General features: G+C 41.4%; 1 protein-coding gene across 1 annotated transcript in view; it reads right to left on the bottom strand.

Moving 5' to 3' along the window:
* SEPTIN14 (septin 14) overlaps nt 1-25,099 on the bottom strand; it is a 99,471-nt gene that overhangs the window by 60,494 nt on the left and 13,878 nt on the right. The window contains exons 3-6 of the mRNA XM_032753406.2: nt 13,748-13,868; nt 11,361-11,556; nt 9,779-9,965; nt 1,434-1,595 (exon numbers count right to left, since the gene is read on the bottom strand). Coding sequence (XP_032609297.2) covers nt 1,434-1,595; nt 9,779-9,965; nt 11,361-11,556; nt 13,748-13,868 — 666 coding nt within the window. The remainder of the gene's footprint in view (nt 1-1,433; nt 1,596-9,778; nt 9,966-11,360; nt 11,557-13,747; nt 13,869-25,099) is intronic.

The following is a 25,099-nucleotide window of genomic DNA, read 5'->3' on the forward strand; positions in this document are numbered from 1 at the left end:
CAGAACTTTGGGAGGCCAAGGCAGGCAGATTGCCCAAGGTCAGGAGTTTGAGAAAGCCTGGCTAACATGGTGAAACCCCATCCTACTAAAAATACAAAAAAATTAGCCAGATGTGGTGGCGCACGCCTGTAGTCCCAGCTACTCAGGAGGCTGAGGGAGGAGAATCACTTGAACCTGGGAGGCAGAGGTTGCAGTGAGCTGAGATTGCGCCACTGCACTCCAGCCTGGGCAACAGAGGAAACTCCGTCTCAAAAAAAAAAGATCTCAAATAAACAACTTAACTTTACACACACACACACACACACACACACACACACACACACACACACACAACACACACACACACACACACACACACACACACACACACACACACACACAAATAGCAGAAGGAAAGAAATAACAAAGATTAGAGGATAAATAAATGAAATAGAGAATAAAAAAATTTTAATCAGCCAGGTACAGTAGCTCACACCTGTAATCCCAGCAGGTCTCTTGAGGCCAGGAGTTCGAGACCAGCCTGGCCAACATGGTGAAACCCTGTCTGTACTAAAAACACAAAAATTAGCGAAGTGTGGTGGCATGCTCCTGTAATCCCAGCTACTCAGGAGGCTGAGGCAGGAGAATCGCTTGAACCCAGGAGATGGAGGTTACAGTGAGCCGAGATTGTGCCACTGCACTCCAGCCTGGGCAACAGAGTGAGACTCTGTCTCAAAAAAGAAAACAAAACAAAAACTTTAATCAATGAAGCTAAGAGTTGATTTGGGAAAAAAAAACCTCAAAATCAAAGCCCTTACCTAGACTAAGAACAAAAAGAGAGAATATGTTAATAAAATAAGAAATGAAAGAGGAGACATTACAACTTATTACAGAAGTTTATTTCTTACAGAAATAAACAGAATTATAAGGGACTATTATGAACAATTATACACCAACCAATTTGACAACTTAGAAGAAATGGTGAAATTACTAGAAACATAAACTACCAAGATGGAATGAAGAATAAATAGAGAGCTTAAATAGACCAATAACAAATAGAGAAACTAAAGAAGTAATTTTTCAAAACTCCAAAATATAGCCTAGGACCAGATTACTTCATGGGTAAATTCTACCAAACTTTCAAAGAAAATTTAATATAAAACATCCTCAAATTCTTTGAAAAAATAGAAAAAAGAGGTAACACCTTCAGAGTCATTTTATGAGGCAGCATCCCCTTGATATCAAAGCAAGAAAATACACTCCCAAGAAGAAAATTATAGGCCAATATCCTTGAGGAACATGGTGTATAAATTAAATCTAAATAAATCTGTTTACAAAGAATCGATCCTCAGCAGAAGCTTTTCAAAATAAAAAAAAATTTAAAAATTCTCACACTGGATTCTGGATAAACACTCATTTATAGACTCTTTGTCAGATATGTTACTGAAACTTACATTAATTGAGGAGTTCGCTTGAGCAGCAGTTTCTTCATCTGTTGGGAGCTGATATATCTGGATGCCATTGCTAATCAATTCACTCATTATCTTATTCTTAAAAGTCTGTAAATCATTTTTAGAAATTGTGTCTGCTTTGGCAATCAATGGTATAATATTCACCTATTAAGAAAGAAGACAAACAAAATCTCATCATTGTTCATCCTATAGGTTTTTTGTTTTTTGTTTTTTGTTTTTTGTTTTGAGACCGAGTCTTGCTCTGTCACCCAGGCCGGAGTGCAGTGGCGCGATCTCGGCTCACTGCAACCTCCGCCTCCCGGGTTCACGCCACTCTCCTGCCTCAGCCTCCCGAGTAGCTGGGACCACAGGCACCCGCCACCATGCCTGGCTAATTTTTGGTATTTTTAGTAGAGATGGGGTTTCACCGTATTAGCCAGGATGTTCTCAATCTCCTGACCTCATGATCCGCTCACCTCAGCCTCCCAAAGTGCTGGGATTACAGGCATGAGCCACCGTGCCCAGCCTATTTAATTTATTTTCAATTTTATTTCTTATTAAGCTGAGTGATAAAAGACAAATTGAAAGAACTTTCATCAAAATTGTGGAAGGGATTTTGTCTTTCTACTTTTTACATCACTTTTTCCATCAATCAATCTTAATTAATGTCCCATTTTCACTCACTCTTGCCCAACTAGATGTGTCTGCAGATAGATTTGCTATTGTTTTTCAAAGACCACCTAAAAAGAATATAGATATTTTTGGTTACCATATTCTTTTTTTTTTTTTTTTTTGAGACGGTATCTTGCTCTGTCGCCCAGGCTGGAGTGCAATGGCACAATCTAGGCTCACGGCAATGTCTGCCTCCCGGGTTCAAGCAAGTCTCCTGCCTCAGCCTCCTGAGTAGCTGGGATTACAGGCGCCCGCCACCATACCCGGCTGATTTTTGCATTTTTAGTAGAGACAGGGTTTCACCACGTTGGCCAGGCTAGTCTCGAACTCCTGACCTCAGGATACAACCACCTCAGCCTCCCAAAGTGTTGGGATTACAGGCGTGAGCCACCACACCTGGCCTGGTTACCATATTCTAAAGGCCGTGTGTGTATGTGTGTGTGTATGTGTGTGTGTGTGTGTATAAGAACACCTTGCAAACAAATATGTTCATTTTTCTTTTGTAAAAAGACATAATTTCCACATTGGAAGTTAAATATTTGCATATTTGAGGTTGAATTTTTACCCACAAAGTTTTTTCCTAGTGCTTCAATATGAGCACTCCTACCTTTTGCATTTGCACTTAAATAACTAAATTTTTTAGGAAATAACAATATACAAAATTATAAAATGTTTTATTACTGCTAAAATATCTTATTAAATTATAGCTCCACAAAATCAATATCTGTAATATAGTAGAAATACATAAATATAAATTTTAGGCAGACTGCTTTTGTTTTAGATTGCTCAAAGTACATTTTTTAAAAAAAATCCATGGACAGGCTGGGCACGGTGGCTCACGCCTGTAATCCTAGCACTTTGGGAGGCCAAGGCTGGCAGATCACCTGGGGCCAGGAGTTCAAGACCAGCCTGACCAACAAGGAGAAACCCCATCTCTACTAAAAATGCAAAATTAGCCGGGCGTGGTGGCTCATGCCTGTAATCCCAGCTACTCGGGAGGCTGAGGCAGGAGAATCGCTTGAACCCAGGAGGCACAGGTTGCAGTGAGCCGAGATCACGCCATTGCACTCCAGCCTGGGCAACAAGAGCGAAACTCCATCTCAACAACAACAACAACAACAAAAAGAGTGTATATTCCTGACTATTGAATGTACTACTAATTAAGAACTTGAAGCAGCTCTTAATTTAACTAGAAATCTAATTTATTTCAACTACTTAACGACATCTGAGATTAAGTATAAAGTCTCTTTTCAGTTTGAACAATATGTAGTAAAAGTTGAGATTCCTCGAATAAAAGGAACCCAACTTAGAACTTTTTCTTTCTTCAACTAAATAAAGTTGAAGACTAAATAAAGATGTCTTCAACTAATTTAAGCTGAAGACAGCATGTTTTGTTAGGGCTGAGTGCAGAAAAGAATCTGATAATATGACAATTTCCTTTATACGTATATTGGCCTTCTATATTTAAAAAAGAAAATATACTTTTAACCTTTTTTTTGAGAGAGAGAGAGAGAGGGTCTTGATCTGTGGCCCTGTCTGCAGTGAAGTGGCATGATCACAGCTCACTGCAGCCTCAACCTCCCGGGCTGAAGTGATCCTCCCACCTCAGCCTCCTGAGTAGCTGGAACTACAGGCACATGCTGCCATGCCTGGCTATTTTTTTGTATTTTTTGTAGAGACAGGGTCTCACTATGTTGTTCTAGCTGGTCTCAAACTTCCAGGCTCAGGCAATCCTCCCTCCTCAGCCTCCGAAAGTGCTGGGATTATAGGCGTGAGCCATCATGTCTGGCCCTTCTAAATTTTTTTTTTTTTTTTTTGAGACGGAGTCTCACTCTGTCGCCCAGGCTGGAGTGCAGTGGCGCAATCTCGGCTCACTGCAAGCTCCGCCTCCTGGGTTCACGCCATTCTCCTGCCTCAGCCTCTCCGAGTAGCTGGGACTACAGGCACCCACCACCACGCCCAGCTAATTTTTTTTTTTTTTGTATTTTTAGTAGAGACGGAGTTTCACCATGGTCTCGATCTCCTGACCTTGTGATCCGCCCACCTCGGCCTCCCAAAGTGCCTTCTAAATTTTTTATGAAAAATAATTTTAGACTTATGGAAGAGTTGCATGAGTATTACAGAGAAAGAAATGGAGGCATCATAATTTTCCCAAAGCCACACAGTGAGCAAGTAACAGGGCCAGGTTTGTGAAAGCAGGCAGCTTGAACCCACTGCCCATGCTTTTTTATTTATTTATTTTTTTGGAGACGGAGTTCAACTCTTGTTGCCCAGGCTGGAGTGCAATGGCATGATCTCGGCTCACTGCAACCTCTGCCTGTGGGTTCAAGCAATTATCCTGCCTCAGCCTCCCGAGTAGCTGGGATTACAGGCATGTGCCACCATGCCCAGCTAATTTTGTATTTGTTAGTAAAGACAGAGTTTCACCATGTTGGTCAGGCTGTTCTCAAACTCCTGACCTCAGGTGATCCACCTGTCTCGGCCTTCCAAAGTGCTGGGATTACAGGCATGAGCCATGGCTCCCAGCCCTCCCCATGCTTTTAATCATAGAAAGCGCTAGACATTTTTCCCAAGGTCACAGACACCTAGCAAGTGATAAAGCAAATATTCAAAAGCTGCTTCCACTGACAAGTCCTGTGACCTTTACATATTCAAAAATTAAAATTCCTTCTGTAGGGATAAATCTGCAACATTGCATGTTCTGGGCTTCATAAACATTCAACAGACTGATTTTCTGTACGATAAAACCGAACTACAAAAAAACTGCTGAATAATTAGAAAAATTAATCAAATGAACAGAGTCTCATATCGATTTTGAGATTTTGCTGAAGCCATGGGGCTTAAGTAGCCTATTGAAAGGAAGTCCTCGTGTGTCCCAGGTTTTTGCTGGAAAGAATTATGCTTTTCTTAGCTGTTTCTATGTAACAAGCAGTAGCTGCCTACAGGCTCTTGCATTCTGAATCCTGTCTGATACGATCTGTAACCAGGATCACAAAAGCTTTCTGTTTCACACCATCAGTGATACTAGTCAAACATCAGTGGGATTATTTCATAGTATCATATAGTAAATTTTATTTTAAAAACACAGGCATCCCCCATTTTCCAGTTTCTCTTTCTTCCTTCTCTTTCCATCTTCTTTTTTACTTCCTTCCTTCCTTCTTTCTTTTCTTCCTTCCCTCCCTCCTTTCCTCCCTCCCTCCCTCCCTCCCTCCCTTCCTTCCTTCCTTCCTCTCTCTCTCTTTTCTTTCAACTGGGACTTGCTCCGTTGCCCAGGCTGGAATTGCAGTGACATGATCTTGGCTCACAGCAGCCTCGAACTCCTGGGCTCAAGCAATCCCACAGGCGCACACCACAATGCCTGGCTAATTTTTGTATTTTTTGTAGAGATGGGGTCTCACTACGTTGCCCAGGCTGGTCTTGAGCTCCTGAGCTCAAGCAATGCTCCTGCGTTGTCCTCCCAAAGTGCTGAGATGACAGGCATCAGCCCCAGAGCCCAGCCCAGTTTCACTTTCCACAATTTCCCATAATCAACAGCAGTCCAAATATATTAAATGAAAAATTCTAGAAATACACAATGTACAAGTTTTAAATTGCATGCCATTCTAAATACTGTGATGAAATGTCATGTTGACCCACTCCATCTCACCCTGGATATGAATTATCTCACTATTCACCTCATTTTATCTCAACATGTAGGCATTGTATTATCTCGCATCATCATAAGAAGAGTGAGTACAGTATAAGGAGATATTCTGAGGCCAGGCGTGGTGGCTCACACTTGTAATCCCAGCACTTTGGGAGGCCGAGGCAGGCGGATCACCTGAGGTTAGGAGTTTGAGAACAGCCTGGCCAACATGGTGAAACCCCATCTCTACTGAAAGTACAAAAAATTAGCCGGGCGTGGTAGCAGGCACCGGTGATCCCAGCTACTTGGGAGGCTGAGGCAGGAGAATCACTTGAACCTGAGAGGCAGAGATTGCAGTGAGCTGAGATTGTGCCACTGCACTCCAGCCTGGGCAACAAGAGCAAAACTCCGTCTCAGAAAAAAAAAAAAAAAGATATTTTGAGAGACACAGATAACTTTCACATAACTTTTAGTACAGTGTATTGTTATAATTGTTCTATTTTATTATTAGTTACTATTGTTAGCTTCAGTCTGCATCTAAGAAACTAACAATAGTAACTAATAATAAAAGAGAACTGCATCTCATTTATAAATAAAACTTTATGATAGGTATGTATGCATAGAAAAAAACATAGTATATATCGGGCTCTATACCATGCATGCTTTCAGGCATCCACTGGGGATCTTGGAACTTACCCCCAAGGGTGCTACTCTATAGGCAAATGGCCATGATCTAGGAGGTAAGTCAAGGTTGAAATCTATCAAATGTGAATTGTCTTCCCCAGCAACCAAAAAATTTGTATGTTGAAGCCCTAACCCCCCAGTACCTCAGAATGTGACCTTAACTGAGATAAAGCCTTCAAAGAGGTGATTAAAAAGTGAGACTGGGTCAGGTGCGATGGCTTACACCTGTAATCCCAGCACTTTGGGAAGACGAGGTGGGCAGATCACGTGAGATTAGGAGTTCAAGACCAGCCTGGCCAACATGGTGAAACCTCGTCTCTACTAAAAATACAAAAATTAGCTGGGTGTAGTGGTGCATGCCTGTAATCCCAGCTACTTAGGAGGCTGAGGCAGGAGAATCACTTGAACCTGGGAGATGGAGGTTGCAGTGAGCCAAGATCACACCATGGCACTCCAGCCTGGGCATTAAAAAAAAAAAAAGTGAGACTGTTACAGTGGGGCCCAATCTAAACTGACTGTCACCCTTATAAGAAGATAAAATGTGAGGCCAGGCACAGTGACTCACGCCTGTAATCCCAACACTTTGGGAGGCCAAGGTGGGTGGATCACCTGAGGTCAGGAGTTCAAGACCAGCCTGGCCAACATGGTGAAACTCATCTCTACTAAAAATACAAAAAATTAGCCGGGTGTGGTGGTGGGCAACTGTAATCCCAGCTATTCAGGAGGCTAAGATAGGAGAACTGCTTGAACCCAGGAGGTTACAGTGAGCTGAGATTGTGCCACTATACTCCAGCCTGGGCAACAAAAGCGACACTCCATCTCGGAAAAAAAAAGATAAAATGTGGACACCCAGGAGACACCAGGAAAAACACCATGTGAGAACACAGAGATAAGGTGGTCATCTGCCAGACAAGGACAGAGATTTCAGAAGAAAGCACATCTTCTGACATCTTGATCTTGGACTTCTATCCTCCAAGACTGTGGGAAAATACATTTTCGTTGTTTAAACCACCCAGTCTATGGCATTTTGCTATCCCAGCCCTAACACACTAATGCAAATGCCTTAAATATTAACAGAAAAAGATAATTAGGATATACACATATATTACAAAATGACAGGTACAGTCATGCACCACATAATGGCATTTCAGTAAATGATGGGCAACATATATGATGGTGTTCCCATAATATTATAATACTGTCCCTTTGCTTTTTGTTGTTGTTATTATTTATTTATTATTTATTTATTTATTTATTTATTTATTTATTTACTGACTCTTGCTCTGTCGCCCAGGCTGGAGTGCAGTGGCACAATCTCGGCTCACTGCAACCTCTGCCTCCCTGGTTCAAGCGATTCTCCTGCCTCAGCCTCATGGGTAGCTGGGATTACAGGCACCTGCTATAACGCCCAGCTAATTTTCTGTATTTTTAGTAGAGACAGGGTTTCATGATGTTGGTCAGGCTGGTCTTGAACTCCTGACCTCAGGTGATCCGCCCACCTCAGCCTCCCAAAGTGCTGGGATTACAGGCGTGAGCCTCCGTGCCTGGCTATTTAGAGATCTATTTATTTAATTTCTGGATTCAGGGGATATATGTGCAGGTTTGCTACTTAGATATATTGAATATTAGTGAGGTTTTGGCCTCTCATGTGCCCATCACCCAAATAGTGAGCATTGTACCCAATAGGTAATTTTTCAAATCTCAACCTCCTCCCACCCTTCCCCCTTATAAAGGGCCCAGCGTCTATTATTTGTCTAATACTGAAACTTTTTTATGTTTAGATACACAGACAAGGCCAGGCATGGTGGTTTGCACTTTGGGAGACTGAGGCGGACAGATCACTTGAGGTCAGGAGTTCAAGACCAGCCTGGCCAACATGGCAAGACTCCATCTCTATTAAAAATACAAAAATTAGGCCGAGCACAGTGGCTCACGCATGTAATCCCAGCATTTTGAGAGGCTGAGGTGGGTGGATTACCTGAGGTCGGGAGTTCGAGACCAGCTTGACCAACACGGAGAAACCCTGTCTCTACTAAAAATACAAAATTAGCCGGGCATGGTGGCGCATGCCTGTAATCTCATCTACTAGGAAGGCTGAGGCAGGAGAATCGCTCGAATCTAGGAGGTGGAGGTTGCAGTGAGTCCAGATCACGCCATTGCACTCTGGCTGGGCAACAAGAATGAAACTCCGCCAAAAAAAAAAAAAAATTAGCCAGGCATGGTGGCACAGGCCTGTCAAGCTTGTAGTCCCAGCTACTTCGGAGACTGAGGCCAGAGAATCACTTGAACCCGGGAGGCGGAGGTTGTAGTGAGCCAAGATTGTGCCACTGCACTCCAGCCTGGGAGACAGTAAGACTCCATCTCAAAATAAAATAAAATAAAATAAAATAAAATAAAATAAAATAAAATAAAATAAAAAATAAAATAAAATAAAATAAAATAAAATAAAATAAAATAAAATAAATAAAATAAAATAGATACACAGATACTTACCATTGTGTTATAATTCTATAGTATTCCATACAGTACCATGCTGTCCAGGTTTGTAGCCTAGAAGCAATAGTCCATACCATAAAAGGCTATAGCCTAGATGTGTAGTAGGCTATATCACGTAGGTATGTGTAGATACACTCTATGATGTTTGCATAATGATGAAATCACCTGAAGATATGTAACTACACTCGCATGCACGTGCCTTCAAGATGTGTTATTATCTCAAAATTAATATTACATCGTGAAAGGTTGGGACCAGGAACAATGGCTCACGCCTATAATCCCAACACTCTGGGAGGGCAAGGTGGGTGGATCGCTTGAGCCAGAAGTTCAAGTTCAGCCTGGGCAACATAGTGAAACCCTGTATCTACAAAAAATACAAAAATTAGCCAATCTTGGTAGCACACTCCTGTCCCAGTTACTCGGATGGCTAAGGTGGGAAGATTGCTTGAGCTCAGGAGGTTGAGGCTGCAGTGAGCTATGATGATGCCACTGCACTCTAGCCTGGGTGATAGAGCAAGACCCTGTCTCAAATACAAAAAAAAAAAAAGAAAAAGAAGGCCAGGCACAGTGGCCCACCTCTGTATTCTCAGCACTCTGGGAGGCCGAGGTTGGCGGATCACGAGGTCAGGAGATCGAGACCATCCTGGCTAACGTGATGAAACCCCGTCTCTACTAAAAATACAAAAAAATTAGCCAGGCATGGTGGTGGGTGCCTGTAGTCCCAGCTTCTTGGGAGGCTGAAGCTGGAGAATGGCGTGAACCTGGGAGGCGGAGTTTGCGGTGAGATTGCACCACCGCACTCCAGGCTGGGCGACAGAGCAAGACTCCGTCTCAAAAAAAAAAGAAAGCTTGGTGGATTTACCAAACATACCTTACTGTCAAGGTTCTTCATTGTTAATAGATCAAGAGACTTCAGGGAATGTCCTGTAGGTGAAATGAAGTAAAGACACGCGTGGATGCGAGAATCATGGTACTCAAACAAGGAACGTTTAATCTTCAGCTCTTCTTGAAGATAGGCCTCAAATTGGGCATCTATGTAGTCAACTATTGGTTGGTAGCTAAAAAAATAATTTATACATTTAGCATAACAGATTAATAAAATCTAAAGCCTGCTTTTTGACCATTTAATGAACAGTTAACATGCATGTAAGCAGTTGGCTATAGTGATGAAGAAAAAGTTCATAATATGTCCATACAAAGATATTAATTCTAAGCCAATAATAAGGCTCATACTTTACTCTATGGTTATGTAAAACGTAAACATAGAGGAAAGCTGGATGCATCCGACAGGGGACTAGTATCCAGAATATACAAAGAATGCAAGCAACTAAACAACAACAAGAAGAACAAATAATCCCATTAAGAAGTGGGCAAAGGACATGAATAGACATTTTTCAGAACACCAAAATACAAAGTAAAACCACAATGCGATATCATCTTACCTCAGTCAGAATGGTTATTATTAAAACGATAAAAAAATGGCCAGGCATGGTGGCTCACGCCTGTAATCCCAGCACTTTGGGAGGCCAAGGTGGGTGGATCACGAGGTCAGGAGTTCAAGACCATCCTGGCTAACATGGTGAAACCCCGTCTCTGCTAAAAATACAAAAATTATCTGGGTGTGGTGGCAGGTGCCTGTAGTCCCAGGTACTCGGGAGGCTGAGGTAGGAGAATAGCATGAACCCAGGAGACAAAGCTTACAGTGAGCCAAGATCGCACCACTGCACTCTAGCCTGGGCAACAGAGCAAGACTCCGTCTCAAAAAAAAAGACAAAAAATAACAGGCCAAGTAGAGTGGCTCATGTCTGTAATCCCAGCACTTTCGAAGGCCAAGGTAGGAGGATCACTTGAGGCCAGGAGTTTGACACCAGCCTGGGCAACATAGCAAGACCCCATCTATACAAACAATTTTTAAAATTAGCCAGGCATGGTGGCATGTGCCTGTAGTCCCAGTTACTCAAGAGGCTGAGGTGGAAGGATTCACTTGAGCCTGGGAGGTCAAAGCTGCAGTGAGCCAAGCTTGTGCCACTGCACTCCAGCCTGGGTGATGGAATGAAAAACTGTCTCAAAAAATAATAACAAAAATAATTAAATAACATAATTTGGCAAGAGTACAGAGAAATGGGAACCCTTACACACTGTTGGTGGGAATGTAAATTAGTACAACCTCTACGGAATATTTGTACAAATAAAGTTAAATAAAGAAATAAGGAAATAAGCTAAAACTAATAGAAGCTATATTTAAAATTTTTTGCTATAACTGGTTAAATAAAAATCTTGTAAGAAAGTCAATTATATGCAAAAGTATTAATCTTATAAGAAAAGAACATTACTTAGGAAAATACTAAAATCTGGAAGAAAAGGTATTACTTATACAAATTAGTCTATGGCAAAGGAAGTCAAATTCCTTGAAATAAGAAAATCTTTTTTAATTTAAATAAGAAAACACTAACCTGGCTTTTTTGTCTATTTGATCACCATACCCTACTGTCTCCACAACAGTCAATTTCAACTGAACATTGCTTTCCTGAAGTTCGTATGTCTGAATTTGAAGTCCAACATTTGAGTAAAAATGTGAGGATTTGTTATCTTTCAAGTTAGTATTAAACAATGTGCCAATCAGTGTTGATTTTCCAATTCCAGTTTCCCCTGTAATAGACATAGAGTCATTGTCATAGGGGCATAAAGGGGCTAAGAAGAAGCAACACTTTGAATTCCTACAGTGGTTTTTTAAATCTTAGAAAGTTGAACTCATAGAAGAAGAGAGTAGAATTCTGGCTACCAGAGGCTGGGGGAGCAGGAGAAACGAAAGGTGAAGTTGTTGGTCAAAGGGTACAAAGTTTTTTTTTTTTACTTTTATTTTAGGTTCAGAGTACACGTGCTGGTTTGTTATATCGGTAAACTCATGACATGAGGGTTTATTGTACAGATTATTTCATCACCTAGATACTAAGCATAGTAACCAACAGTTATTTTATCTGATCCTCTCCCTCCTCCAAACCTCCACCCTCAAGTAGACACCAGTGTCTGTTATTCCCCTTTTTGTGTCCATGTGTTCTCATCATTTAGCTCCCACTTATAAGTGAGAACATGGCACATGTTCTCAGCCATAGAAAAGAAAGAGATCATGTCCTTTGCAGGAACATGGATGGAGCTGGAGGCCATCATCCTTAGCAAACCATCAGAGCTCATTGTAGCACTATTCACAGTAGCAAAGACATGGAATCAACCTAAATGTTCATCAATGGTAGACTGGATAAAGAAAATGTGGTACATATACACCATGGAATACTACACAGCCATGAAAAAGAATGAGATCATGTCCTTTGCAGGAACATGGATGGAGCTAGAAGCCATCATCCTTAGCAAATGGTTTCAAACAGGAGTAGAAACAAGTTTTGAGATCTATTGCACAGCAGAGTGACTATAGTCAATGTGTTGTATATTTCAAAATAATCAAGAGAGTTAATTTCAAATGTCTCATCATAAAAAAAGATAAGTAAATCGGGTAACAGATATGTTAATTCACTTGATTGAATCATTCCAAATTGTAAATATATAGCAAAACTTCACATTGTATCCATACATGTAAATAACTATGATTTTTCAATTAAGAATAATATTAATTTTAAAAATAAATAGAGTCTCAAATACTTCAAAGACTGGGATGGCCTTGAAAGTATACATGCTAGGCCGGGCGCAGTGGCTCACGCTTGTAATCCCAGCACTTTGGGAGGCCGAGGCGGGCAGATCACGAGGTCAGGAGATCGAGACCATCCTGGCTAACACAGTGAAACCCCGTCTCTACTAAAAATACAAAAAATTAGCCGGGCGTAGTGGCAGGCGCCTGTAGTCCCAGTTACTTGGGAGGCTGAGGCAGGACAATGGCATGAACCCAGGAGGTGGAGCTTGCAGTGAGCTGAGATTGCACCACTGCACTCCAGTCTGGGCGACAGAGTGAGACTCCATCTCAAAAAAAAAAAAAACATATACATATATATATATGTATATAGATATACATATATATGTATATAGATATACGTATATATATACGTATACGTATATAGATATACGTATATATGAATATATATACGTATACGTATATATATATATATATATATACATGCTAGCCCTGATTCTCTCAGTCATTAACATAATGGAGAAAGAAAGTATACACTAAGCTACATCAGACTTTTAAGAGCACAGGAATGTGTCAATTTTTAACAATCATTACAGGTCGAGTGTGGTGTCTCATGCCTGTAATCCCAGTACTTTGGGAAGCTGAGGTGGGCAGATTGCTTGAGCCCAGGCAGCTGAGGCTACAGTGAGCCACAATCACACCATTGCACTCCAGCCTGGGCAACAGAGTGAGAACCTGTCTCAAAAAATAAAAGGATTGGCCGGGCGCGGTGGTTCACGCTTGTAATCCCAGCACTTTGGGAGGCCGAGGCGGGTGGATCACGAGGTCAGGAGATCGAGACCACGGTGAAACCCCGACTCTACTAAAAATACAAAAAAAAATTAGCCGGGCATGGTGGCGGGCGCCTGTAGTCCCAGCTACTTGGAGAGGCTGAGGCAAGAGAATGGCGTGAACCTGGGAGGCGGAGCTTGCGGTGAGCCAAGATTGCGCCACTGCACTCCAGCCTGGGCGACAGATCAAGACTCCGTCTCAAAAAAAATAAATAAATAAAAGGATTACATAATATGGCTAAGATGAGAATCATTGTAAACATGAAGATATATTTAAATTAATAGCATCAATGTTACACTGCTTAAGATAAGTCAAAATGAACATTGGGAAAAATGAAGGAATAATTCAAATGAGGTGTTTGACACTTACCCACACAGAGAATATTAAAAGTGAATCCTTGTCGGATAGATCTGCTCACCAATTGATTGGGCAAACATTCAAAACCAAAATGTCCAATCGTAGTTAAACAACGAATATTATTTTCTTTTTGCTTAAATAAAACAAAAATTTAGAGTTTTGTGTTAGAATAAAAAATGAAGTCATTCGAAAGGAAAATGATTATAGTACATCAAATAAATTAGAATTGATTATCATTTGATTATCATACCTCAGACAAGATGCAAATATATTAAGTAAATTTGTGAAAATAGAAGCTTGTGCCGGGCACGGTGGCTCACGCCTGTAATCCCAGCACTTTGGGAGGCTGAGGCAGGTGGATCACGAGGTCAGGAGATCGAGACCACGGTGAAACCCTGTCTCTACTAAAAGTACAAAAAATTAGCCGGGCGTGGTGGCGGGCGCCTGTAGTCCCAGCTACTCGGAGAGGCTGAGGCAGGAGAATGGCATGAACCTGGGAGGCGGAGCTTGCAGTGAGCCGAGATTGCGCCACTGCACAAACTCACTCAAAAAAAAAAAAAAAAAAAAAAAAAGAAAATAGAAGCTTGTGTTCAAACACATAGATTGGTTATTATTTTATAAAAAATGAACTACTCTCACACATCAGGTCTGTTTTTAAATTTTAAAAAGATAAGGACAGGCAACCGGCTCATCCTGTAACCAGGCAGATCACGAGGTCAGGAGTTCAAGGCCAGCCTGGCCAACATTGTGAAACCCCATCTCTACTAAAAATACAAAATTAGCCAGGCGTGATGGTGCATGCTTGTAATCCCAGCTACTCAGGAGGCTGAGGCAGGAGAATCACTTGAACCCGGGAGGTGGAGGTTGCAGTGAGGCAAGAGCACACCACTGCACTCCAGCCTGGGTGACAGAGTGAAACTCTGTCTCAAAAAATAAATAAATAAATAAATAAATAAATAAATAAATAAATAAATAAATAAATGAAATAGGGAATTAAGGAAATACTACAAGAAACTCTAATGTATTACTGTAACATAATAAATTATTTCTTCCATAAGAGAAAAACTTTAACATCCTTTCATTCTGCTGCAGCGTATTAATGTATTGAGAAAATCCCACACATGTTAATACAGATGCTTCTCAACTTATGATGAGGCTATGTCCCAAGAAACCCCTCCTAAATTGAACATATTGTAAGTCAAAAGTGCATTTAACACACATAACAAAACTGAACATTGTAGCTCAGCTTTGCCTGCCTTAAACATACTCGGAACACTTACATTAGCCTACAGTTGGGCAAAATCAACTAACACAAATCTTATGTTATAATAAAGTATTAAATATCTCATGTAATTTATTGAATAAAGTGAAAAACAGCACTATCATAGAGTCAACAATTTAAGTTGAATGATTGTAAGCTGGAGATCCTCTACATACGTGAGGAAACCAAAATCAATTTGAAATTTTTAAAAAATCAAATGATGCTTACTTCAAATATGTTATATACCCTCTGAGGACTTGTGTTATATCGAAGAAATCTACTACTAATAACACCATTCTAGAAAATTAGAAATCCATCAGTATTATACACAAAGTTACCAACTGATCTTTTTTTTTTTTTTTTTTTTTTTTTGAGACGGAGTCTCGCTCTGTCACCCAGGCTGGAGTGCAGTGGCGCAATCTCGGCTCACTGCAAGCTCTGCCTCCTGGGTTCACGCCATTCTCCTGCCTCAGCCTCTCCGAGTAGCTGGGACTACAGGCGCCCGCCACCACGCCCGGCTAAATTTGTGTTTTTTAGTAGAGACGGGGTTTCACCGTGGTCTCGATCTCCTGACCTCGTGATCCGCCCGCCTCGGCCTCCCAAAGTGCTGGGATTACAAGCGTGAGCCACCGCTCCCGGCCTTTTTTTTTTTTTTTTTTTTTTTGAGACGGAGTCTCGCTCTGTCACCCAGGCTGGAGTGCAGTGTCAAGATGGCTCACTGCAAGCTCCGCCTCCCAGGTTCACGCCATTCTCCTGCCTCAGCCTCCCGAGTAGCTGGGACCACAGACACCCGCCACCACGCCTGGCTAATTTTTTGTATTTTTAGTAGAGATGGGGTTTCACCATGTTAGCCAGGATGGTCTTGATCTCCTGACCTCGTGATCTGCCCGCCTCAGCCTCCCAAAGTGCTGGGATTACAGGCATGAGCCACTGTGCCTGGCCTACTAATAGAGATTTTAAAACAGCTATTATAAATGTGCAGAGACATAAAGGAAAGTGTGCATACACAATGAGTAAAAAGACAAAAATCCCAGGAGTAAAACAAAAATTATAAAATTAAGATAAAAGCAGAAAGCATGGCCGGGCACGTTGGCTCATGCCTGAAATCCCAGCAGTTTGAGAGGCCAAGGCAGGAGGATCACTTGAGGTTAGGAGTTCGAGACCAGCCAGGCCAACATAATGAAACCCTGTCTCTACTAAATATACAAAGATGAGCTGGGCATGGTGGCGGGAGCCTATAATCCCAGCTACTTGGGAGGCTGAGGCAGGCCAATCCCTTGAGCCAGGGAGGCAGAGGTTGCAGTGAACTGAAATCAGACCACTGCACTCCAGCCTGGGTGACAGAGGTAGACTACACCTCAAAAATAAATAAATAAAAGCAGAAAGCAAAGAAATAGGAAATAGGTCTTAGAGAAAATTAAATAAGCAAAAATTTGCTGCTTTGAAAAGATTGATAAGATTGATAAACACCTAGCTGGACTAATTAAAACACCCAAAACAGCAGGGCGTGGTGGCTCACACTTGTAATCCCAGCACTTTGGGAGGCCAAGGCAGGGAGATCACTTGATGTCAGGAGTTCAAGACCAGCCTGTCCAACATGGAAAAACCCCGTCTCTATTAAAAATACAAAAATTAGCCAGGCATGGTGGCACGCGCCTGTAATACCAGCTACTCAGAAGGCTGAGGCAGGAGAATCAGTTGAACCCGAGAGGCAGAGGTTGCAGTGAGCCGAGATCACACCACTGCACTCCAGCCTGGGCAACAGAGCAAGACTCCATCTCAAAAAAACAAAAAACTAACAAACAAAAAACACCCAAAACCAAATTGCTCATAGCAGAAATGGGAGAACATTACTACAGACCACACAGATAACAAAATTAGACTACTATAAACACATTTATGAACATATTTTGCCAATGATTTTTAAATAACTCTTTTGCCAACAAACTTGAAAATAAATAAATTTCATTGGAAAAAAAACAAATTATAAAAATGATACAATGGGAAATAGGAAATCTAAATAGTCATATATCTATTGAAGAAATTATAGCCAAAAACCTTTCTACAAAGAAATCTTCAGGCCCTGCTGGTTTCACTATTGAATTCTATCAACAAGCAGTTAAAAGAAAAATTCACACAAACTCTCTACAAAACAGAAGGTGGAGAATTTTTTCCAATGTATTTTATGAAACCAGATATAATGGCAATATAAACACCTGACAGGCCAGGGTTGGTGGCTCATGCCTGTATCCTAGCACTCTGCGAGGTTGAGGCGGGTGGATCACCTGAGGTCAGGAGTTTGAGACCAGGCTGACCAACATGGTGAAACTCCATCTCTACTAAATACAAAAAATTAGCCGGGCATGGTGGCACGTGGCTGTAATCCCAGCTGCCTGGGAGGCTGAGGCAGGAGAATCCCTTGAACCCAGGAGGCAGAGGTTGCAGTGAGCCGAGACTACACCATGCACTCCAGCCTGGGCGACGAGTGAGACTCCATCTCAAAAAAACAAACAAATGAACAAAAAACACCTGGCAAAGACATCACAAAAAGAGAAAATTATACATTAATTTTTATCATGTGCATAGCTGCAAAAATTCTTTTTTACTACCATAATTAATTTTAATTGTACAACTAGTAAGTGTGCAAATAAATTTTTCTTAACAATGGAAATATTGAAATGAAAGATAATATTCCATTTGACTATTCCCCACATCCTATCTCCTTCCTCTTTTCCCTATTTTTATGATTCTAGACATTAAAAAATACTTTTATATACACAAATATAGAGGTATTAAATTTTAAAAACAGATACATGGCCGGGTACAGTGGTTCACGCCTGTAATCCCAGCACTTTGGGAGGCTGAGGTGGGCAGATCACCAGAGGTCAGGAGTTCAAGACCAGCCTGGCCAGCGTGGTGAAATCCGGTCTCTACTAAAAACACACACAAAAAATTAGCCAGTCATGGTGGCAGAGGCCTGTAATCCCAGCTACTCAGGAGGCTAAGACAGGTGAATTGCTTGAACCCAGGAGGCAGAGGTTGCAGTAAGCCGAGATCGTGCCATTGCACGCCAGCCTGGGCTACAAGAGTGAAACTCTGTCTCACAGAAAAAAAGCAAACATTCTGCAACTTGCTTTTTTCTACTAAAATTCTATATATGTTAATAAGCTAGCTTTATTGAGGAATAATTTATATGTAATAAAATTCACCAAATTTATGTGCACAATTTGACAAATTTTAACAAATGTGTATAGTAATGTAATCACCATCATGATCACCATATAGAACATTTCTGACATCCCTAAAGCTTTCCCTCTTAGCCCCTATCCAGTCAATTCGTAACCTTCATCCCTCAGCCCAGGCAACCTCTCATCTGTTTTCAGTTGCTATAGTTTTACTTTTTCTAGAATTTCATTTAGAAGAAATCATACTGCATGGAGGTTTTTTTTTTTAATCTTAACAAAACATTACCAAATCAATTCACTTGTATATAAAAAAGATTATAGATTAAAACAACTGGCATTTATTCTAGAAATGAAAGGTTATTTCAGCACTCAAAAATCAATAAATGAAAAACTATAAAATATTGATGCAAGAAATTGAAGAGGACACAAAAAAATGAAAAGATATTCCATGTTTATAGACTGAAAGAATCAATATCATTAAAATGTTCATACCACCGAAAGCAACCTACATATTTAACTCAATCCCTATGGAAATACCAATGACATTCTCCACAGAAATAGAAAAAATAGGCTGGGCGTGGTGGCTCACGCCTGTAATCCCAGCACTTTGGGAGGCCCAGGTGGGTGGATCATGAGGTCAGGAGATCAGGACCAACCTGGCTAACATGGTGAAACCCCATCTCTACTAAAAATACAAAAAATTAGCCGGGCGTGATGGCAGGCACCTGTAGTCCCAGCTACTCGGGAGGCTGAGGCAGGAGAATGGCATGAACCCGGGAGGCAGAGCTTGCAGTGAGCCAAGATCATGCCACTGCACTCCAGCCTGGGCGACAGAGCGAGACTCTGTCTAAAAAAAGGAATCACATTACTTGACTTCAAATTATAATACAGAACTACAGTAACCAAAACAGCATGGTACTGGCATGAAAACAGACACATAGACCAATGGAACAGAATACAGAACTCAGAAATAAATTCAGACATGTACAGTGAACTCATTTTTGATGAAGGTGCTAATAGCATACAGTAGGGAAAGAAGAGTCTCTTCAATAAATTGTGCTGGGAAAATTGGATATCCATATGTAAAAGAATGAAAACAGACTCCTATCTCTCATCATATATAAAAATCAAATAAAAATGGATTAAAGACATAAATCTAAGTCATGAAACTATGAACTTACTAAAAGAAAAGATTGGGGAAACTTTCCAGGACATTGACCTGGGCAAATATTTCTTGGATAATGCCCCGTAAGCACAGGACACCAAAGCAAAAATGGACAAATGGGATCATATGAAATTAAACAGCTTCTACACAGCAAAGAAAGGGAACAACAAAGTGAGGAGACAACCTACTGAATGGGAGAAAATATTTGCAAACTATCCACCTGATAAGGGATTAATAACCAGAATATCTAAGAAGCTTAAATAACTCAATAGGAAAAAATCTAATAATCCAATTTAAAAACTGGCAAGTGATTGGAATACACATGTCTCAAAAGAAGACACACAAATGGCAAACAGGTATATAAAAAGGTGCTCAACATCACTGACCATCAGAGAAATTCCAATCAAATCTACAATGATATATCATCTCACCTGAGTTAAAGTGGTTTTTACCCAAAAGACTGGCAATAACAAATGCTGGCGAAAATGTGGAAAAAAAGAGAACCCTCTTACACCGTTGGTGGGAATGTGAATTAGTATGGAGAACGTATGTAGGTACCTCAAAAAACTAAAAATAGAACTACCTGTGATCCAGCAATCCCACTGCTAGGTACATACCCAAAAGAAAGAAATTAGTACATTGAAGAGATATTTACACTCCCATGCTTATTGCAGCACTATTCACACTAGGCAAGATTTGGAAGCAACCTAAGTGTCCATCAACAGATGAATGGACAAAGAAAATGTGGTACATATACACAATGGAATACTATTCAACCATCAAAAAGAATGAGGTCTTGTCATTTCCAACAACATGGATGGAACCTAACATTATATTAAGTGAAATAAGCAAGTCATGGAAAGACAAACTTCACATGTTCTCACTTACTTGTGGGAGCTAAAAATTAAAACAATTGAACTCATGGAGATAGAGGGTGGAAGGATGGTTACCAGAGGTTAAGAAGGGTAGTGGGGGTGGTGAGGGGATGATTAATGGGTACAAGGATATAGTTAGATAGAATGAATAGGGCCCAGTATTTGGTAGCACAACAGGGCGACTATAGTCAACAATAAATTGTACATTTTAGGAGAATGAAGAGTACAACTGAAATGTTTCTAACACAAAGAAATGAAAAATACTTAAGGTAGTGGATACTCCATTTATCCTGATATGATTATTACACATTGTGTGCCTATAACAAAATATCTCATGTGCCCCATAAATATATAGAACTGCTATGTACCCATAAAAATAAAAAATTAAGGGCTGAGCATGGTGGCTTCTGCCTGTAATCCCAGAACTTTGGGAGGCTGAGGCTGGAAGATTGTTTGAGCTCAGGAGTTTGAGACCAGTCTGGGCAACATAGTAAAACCCTGTCTCTACTGAAAATAAAAACTAAAAAAATAGCTGGGTGTGGTGGTACATGCTCGTTGTACCAGCTACTCTGGAGGCTGAGGCGAGAGGATCACTTAATCCCAGGAGTTAGTTTGCAGTGAGCTATGATTGTGCCACTGCACTGCAGCCTGGGTAACTGAGTAAAACCCTGTCTCAAAAAAAAAATTTTTTTTTAATCAATAAACATATTTCACCATATTAATAGTATAAAGTAAAATCACCATAGGACTGACTCAATAAATGAAAAATATTATATTTGATGAATTGAATCAAATACCCATTTGCGATTTTTAAAGTCTATTAGTAAAATAAGAATTAAAGAGAACTTCGTCAATCTGATAAAAACTGTATTAGAAAAAAATGTAAATCTAACATCATACTTAATAGTAAACATCTGAGTGCTTCCTCACAAGATTGAAAATAAAGCAGAGATGTCAGTTCTTGCCATTTTTATACATTGTACTGGAGGTTCTTTTCTTTTTTTGAGACAGAGTCTCGCTCTGTCGCCCGGGTTGGAGCGCAGTAGTGCAATCTTGGCTCACTGCAGGCTCCGCCTCCCAGGTTCACGCTATTCTCCTGCCTCAGCCTCCCGAGTAGCTGAGACCACAGGCACCCGCCACCATGCCGGGCTAATTTTTTTTATTTTTAGTAGAGACAGGGTTTCACCGTGTTAGCCAGGATGGTCTCGATCTCCTGACCTGTGATCCTCCCGCCTCAGCCTCCCAAAGTTCTGGGATTACAGGAGTGAGCCACCGCACCTGGCCTGTACTGGAGGTTCTTACCAGTCAATAAGGCAAACAAAAAGCATAAATATTCAAAAGAGTTTGTTATTTTATATTGGAAAAAAGGTAGAAAATATACAAGAATCTACAGAGCATCTACCAGAACTACTAAGAGAATATATCAAAGTTGCAAGATATAAAGTCAATATACAAAACTCAGTTATATTCATTTCCAGTTTCTGCTCAGAGATGTGGAGAGCTTAAAAAAGACATCACTACTAATACTACAGGAATAAAATAATGGACTAAGGCAAGATCACAACTTTTTAAAAACTCATCCTAGTACTGATGTTTCAGGTCAACCAATTGTTCCGGAATTGAAGGAGAGACAGGAACCCAAAGGAAAAGACAAGATTGGAGCATCAACTTTTCTAGGCAAGAAAGACGCAGACATCAGTGAGAAGAGTTCTAAAGCAAGGAGCAAATTGCTAGAACATGCCTTGCCAGACAAGTAAAAAGTTTGAGCCATAAACAGGAATCATCTGTAGGTGCTTTCTTCTTTTCTTTTCTTTTTTTTTTGAGACAGAGTCTCGCTCTGTTGACCAGGCTGGAGTGCAGTGGTGCGATCTCAGCTCACTGCAACTTCTGCCTCCCTGGTTCAAGCAATTCTCCTGCCTCAACCTCCTGAGTAGCTGGGATTATAGCCATGCCACCACGCCCAGCTAATTTTTGTATTTTTAGTAGAGTCGGGGTTTCACTATGTTGGCCAGGTTGATCTTGAACTCCTCACCTCGTGATCCACCCACCTCACCATCCCAAAGTGCTGGGATTACAGGCGTGAGCCACCACGCCCAGCCCTGTAGCTGCTTTTTTTTGTTTGTTTTCTGGTTTGGTTTTTATTTGTCCTTATTTGGAAATCTGTCCATTCTAAGTAGAGAATACAGGGTATATTAATTATATTTTTCAGTTTATTAAGGTTTGATTTAATGTATGTATTTAATTTTTATTTGTAATTTCAACTTTTAGATTCAGAGAGTACATGTGCAGGTTTGTTATGTGGGAATACTGAATGTGCTGAGTTGGGGGTGTGAATGATCCCATCACCCAGGTACTGAGCATAGTACTTAACAGGTAGATTTTCTGGCCTCACCCCCTCCCTCCCTCACCCTCTAGTAGTCCTCAGTGTCCATCGTTGCCATCTATGGCATGAGTCTCATACTCATATGTCTATGAGTACCCAATGTTTACCCCCACTTATAAATGAGAACATGTGGTATTTGGTTTTCTGTTCATGTATTAATTCACTTAGGATAATGGCCTCCAGTAGCAACCATGTTGCTGCAAAGGACACATTTCATTTTTTATAGCTGCATGGTATTCCACGGTGTATATGTACCACTTTTTTTTTCTTTGAGATGGAATCTCACTCTGTTGCCCAGGCTGGAGCACAGTGGTGTGATCTCAGCTCACTGCAATCTCCTCCTCCTGGGTTCAAGCGATTCTCCTGCCTCAGCCTCCTGAATAGCTGAGATCACAGGTGCCCACCACCACGCCTGGCTAATTTTTTGTATTTTTAGTAGAGACAGGGTTTCACCATGTTGGCCAGCCTGGTCTCAAACTCCTGACCTCAGGTGATCCGCCTGTCTCGGCCTCCGAAAGTGCTGGGGTTACAGGCGTGAGCCACCGCACCTCGCCATGTACCACATTTTTTAATCCAATCTGCCATTGTTGGACACCTAGGTTGACTCCATGTCTCGGCTATTGTGAATAGCGCTGAGATGAAAACAAGTGCAGGCCAGGTGTGGTGGCTCACGCCCGTAATACCAACACTTCAGGAGGCCGAGGCAGGCAGAGCACTTGAGGTCAGGAGTTTGAGAGCAACTTGGCCAACATGGTGAAACCCCATCTCTACTAAAAAAAAAACATTAGCTGGTCGTGGTAGTGCATGTCTGTAATCTCAGCTACTCAGGAGGCTGAGGCACAAGAATTAGTTGAACCCAGGAAGCGGAGGTTGCAGTAAGCCAAGATTGCACCACTGCATTCCCGCCTGGGCGACAGAGCGATACTCTATATAAAATTTAAAAAAAGAAAACAGGATGGGCGTGGTGGCTCATACCTGTAATCCCAGCACTTTGAGAGGCTGAGGCAGGCGGATCACCTGAGGTCGGGAGTTTGAGACCAGCCTGACCAACATGGTGAAATCCCATCTCTAATAAAAATACAAAATTAGCCAGGCGTGGTGGTGCATGCCTATAATCCCAGCTACTCAGGAGGCTGAGGCAGGAGAATCGCTTGAACCCAGGAGGCAGAGGCTGCAGTGAGCCAAGATTGAGCCATTGCACTCCAGCCTGGGCAACAAGAGCAAAACTCTGTCTTGAAAAGAAAAGAAAAGAAAAGGAAAAAAGAGAAGAGAAGAAAAGGGGAGGGGAGGGGAAGGGATGGGAGGGGAGGGGAGGGGAGCGGAGCATGTGTCTTTTTTGTAGAACAAAAAATAATCTGTAACTCCTTGAAAACTTTTTCTCCTTGAACTCAACTAGACATTCAGTGAAAGATTGATAGAACTCTGAAAAAAAAAATCGCTCTCAAGTTACAGAACTGGGACATGCAACAGCAGCAATGCTGGCAAGAAGCTCCACTCAGAACTTTCTCCTCTACAGAATAAAAAAGCCTTCATCTATGGGTGAAGAGCCAAGAAGCACTCTCTTAGGGCGCTGGTGAAAGCACATTGCTGCTGAAAGTAGGGAACACAAAGAAAGTTTGAAGCCCTAGAAGATGTGCAGAAATTAACAATGGATTCAGAACCATGTCAGAAGAAGAGAAAGAGAAGGTCCTAACCCTGGGGTCCAGAGGCATTGTGTTTGCCTAAGACTGGCAATCAAATAAAAAAGTATTCTCACGTACCTTCATCACCAGGCTAACTGCTGTCAAGATACATATTCTTTGCAAGAGATATTGCAAGAGACGTACTCTTTCTGAGGCATAGCACAAAAGGAAGACTTAAGGTTGAGGGTGAAATCATCATCAGAAAAACATCCTCTGGCAAACCAACCCCACCCTCAACACCAGGTATCACCAGAGGCATTCAAAGCCCATAGGGTAGGCCAGGCACGGTGGCTCATGCCTGTAATCCCAGCACTTTGGGAGGCAGAGACGGGCAGATCACCTGAGGTTGAGAGTTTGAGACCAGTCTGACCAACATGGAGAAACTCCCTCTCCACTAAAAATACAAAATTAGCCGGGCGTGGTGGCACATGCCTATAATCCCAGCTACTCAGGAGGCTGAGGCAGGAGAATTGCTTGAACCCAGGAGGCAGAGGTTGCAATGAGCAGAGATTGTGCCACTGCAACTCCAGCCTGGGCAAGAAGAGCAGAACTCTATCCCCCCAAAAAAGCCCATAGGGTAGTAAGAATCACACTATAGCAACATCAAATCTCAAGCCCAGCTTTACTCAGAGAAACACAAACCTCTGTACTAAAGGCCTAGTAAAAGAAAAGGCATGTCAGTTTCAGACGTAAAATCTACTTATCTCAGTTTCTATGGTTCTACATAAGATGTCCAGTTTTCAGCCTCCAAAATTAGCTGGGCGTGGTGGTGGGCTCCTATAATCCCAGCTACTTGGGAGGCTGAGGTAGGAG

Source organism: Hylobates moloch, unplaced genomic scaffold, assembly GCF_009828535.3.
Source record: "Hylobates moloch isolate HMO894 unplaced genomic scaffold, HMol_V3 SCAFFOLD_1, whole genome shotgun sequence".
Classification (NCBI taxonomy): domain Eukaryota; kingdom Metazoa; phylum Chordata; class Mammalia; order Primates; family Hylobatidae; genus Hylobates; species Hylobates moloch.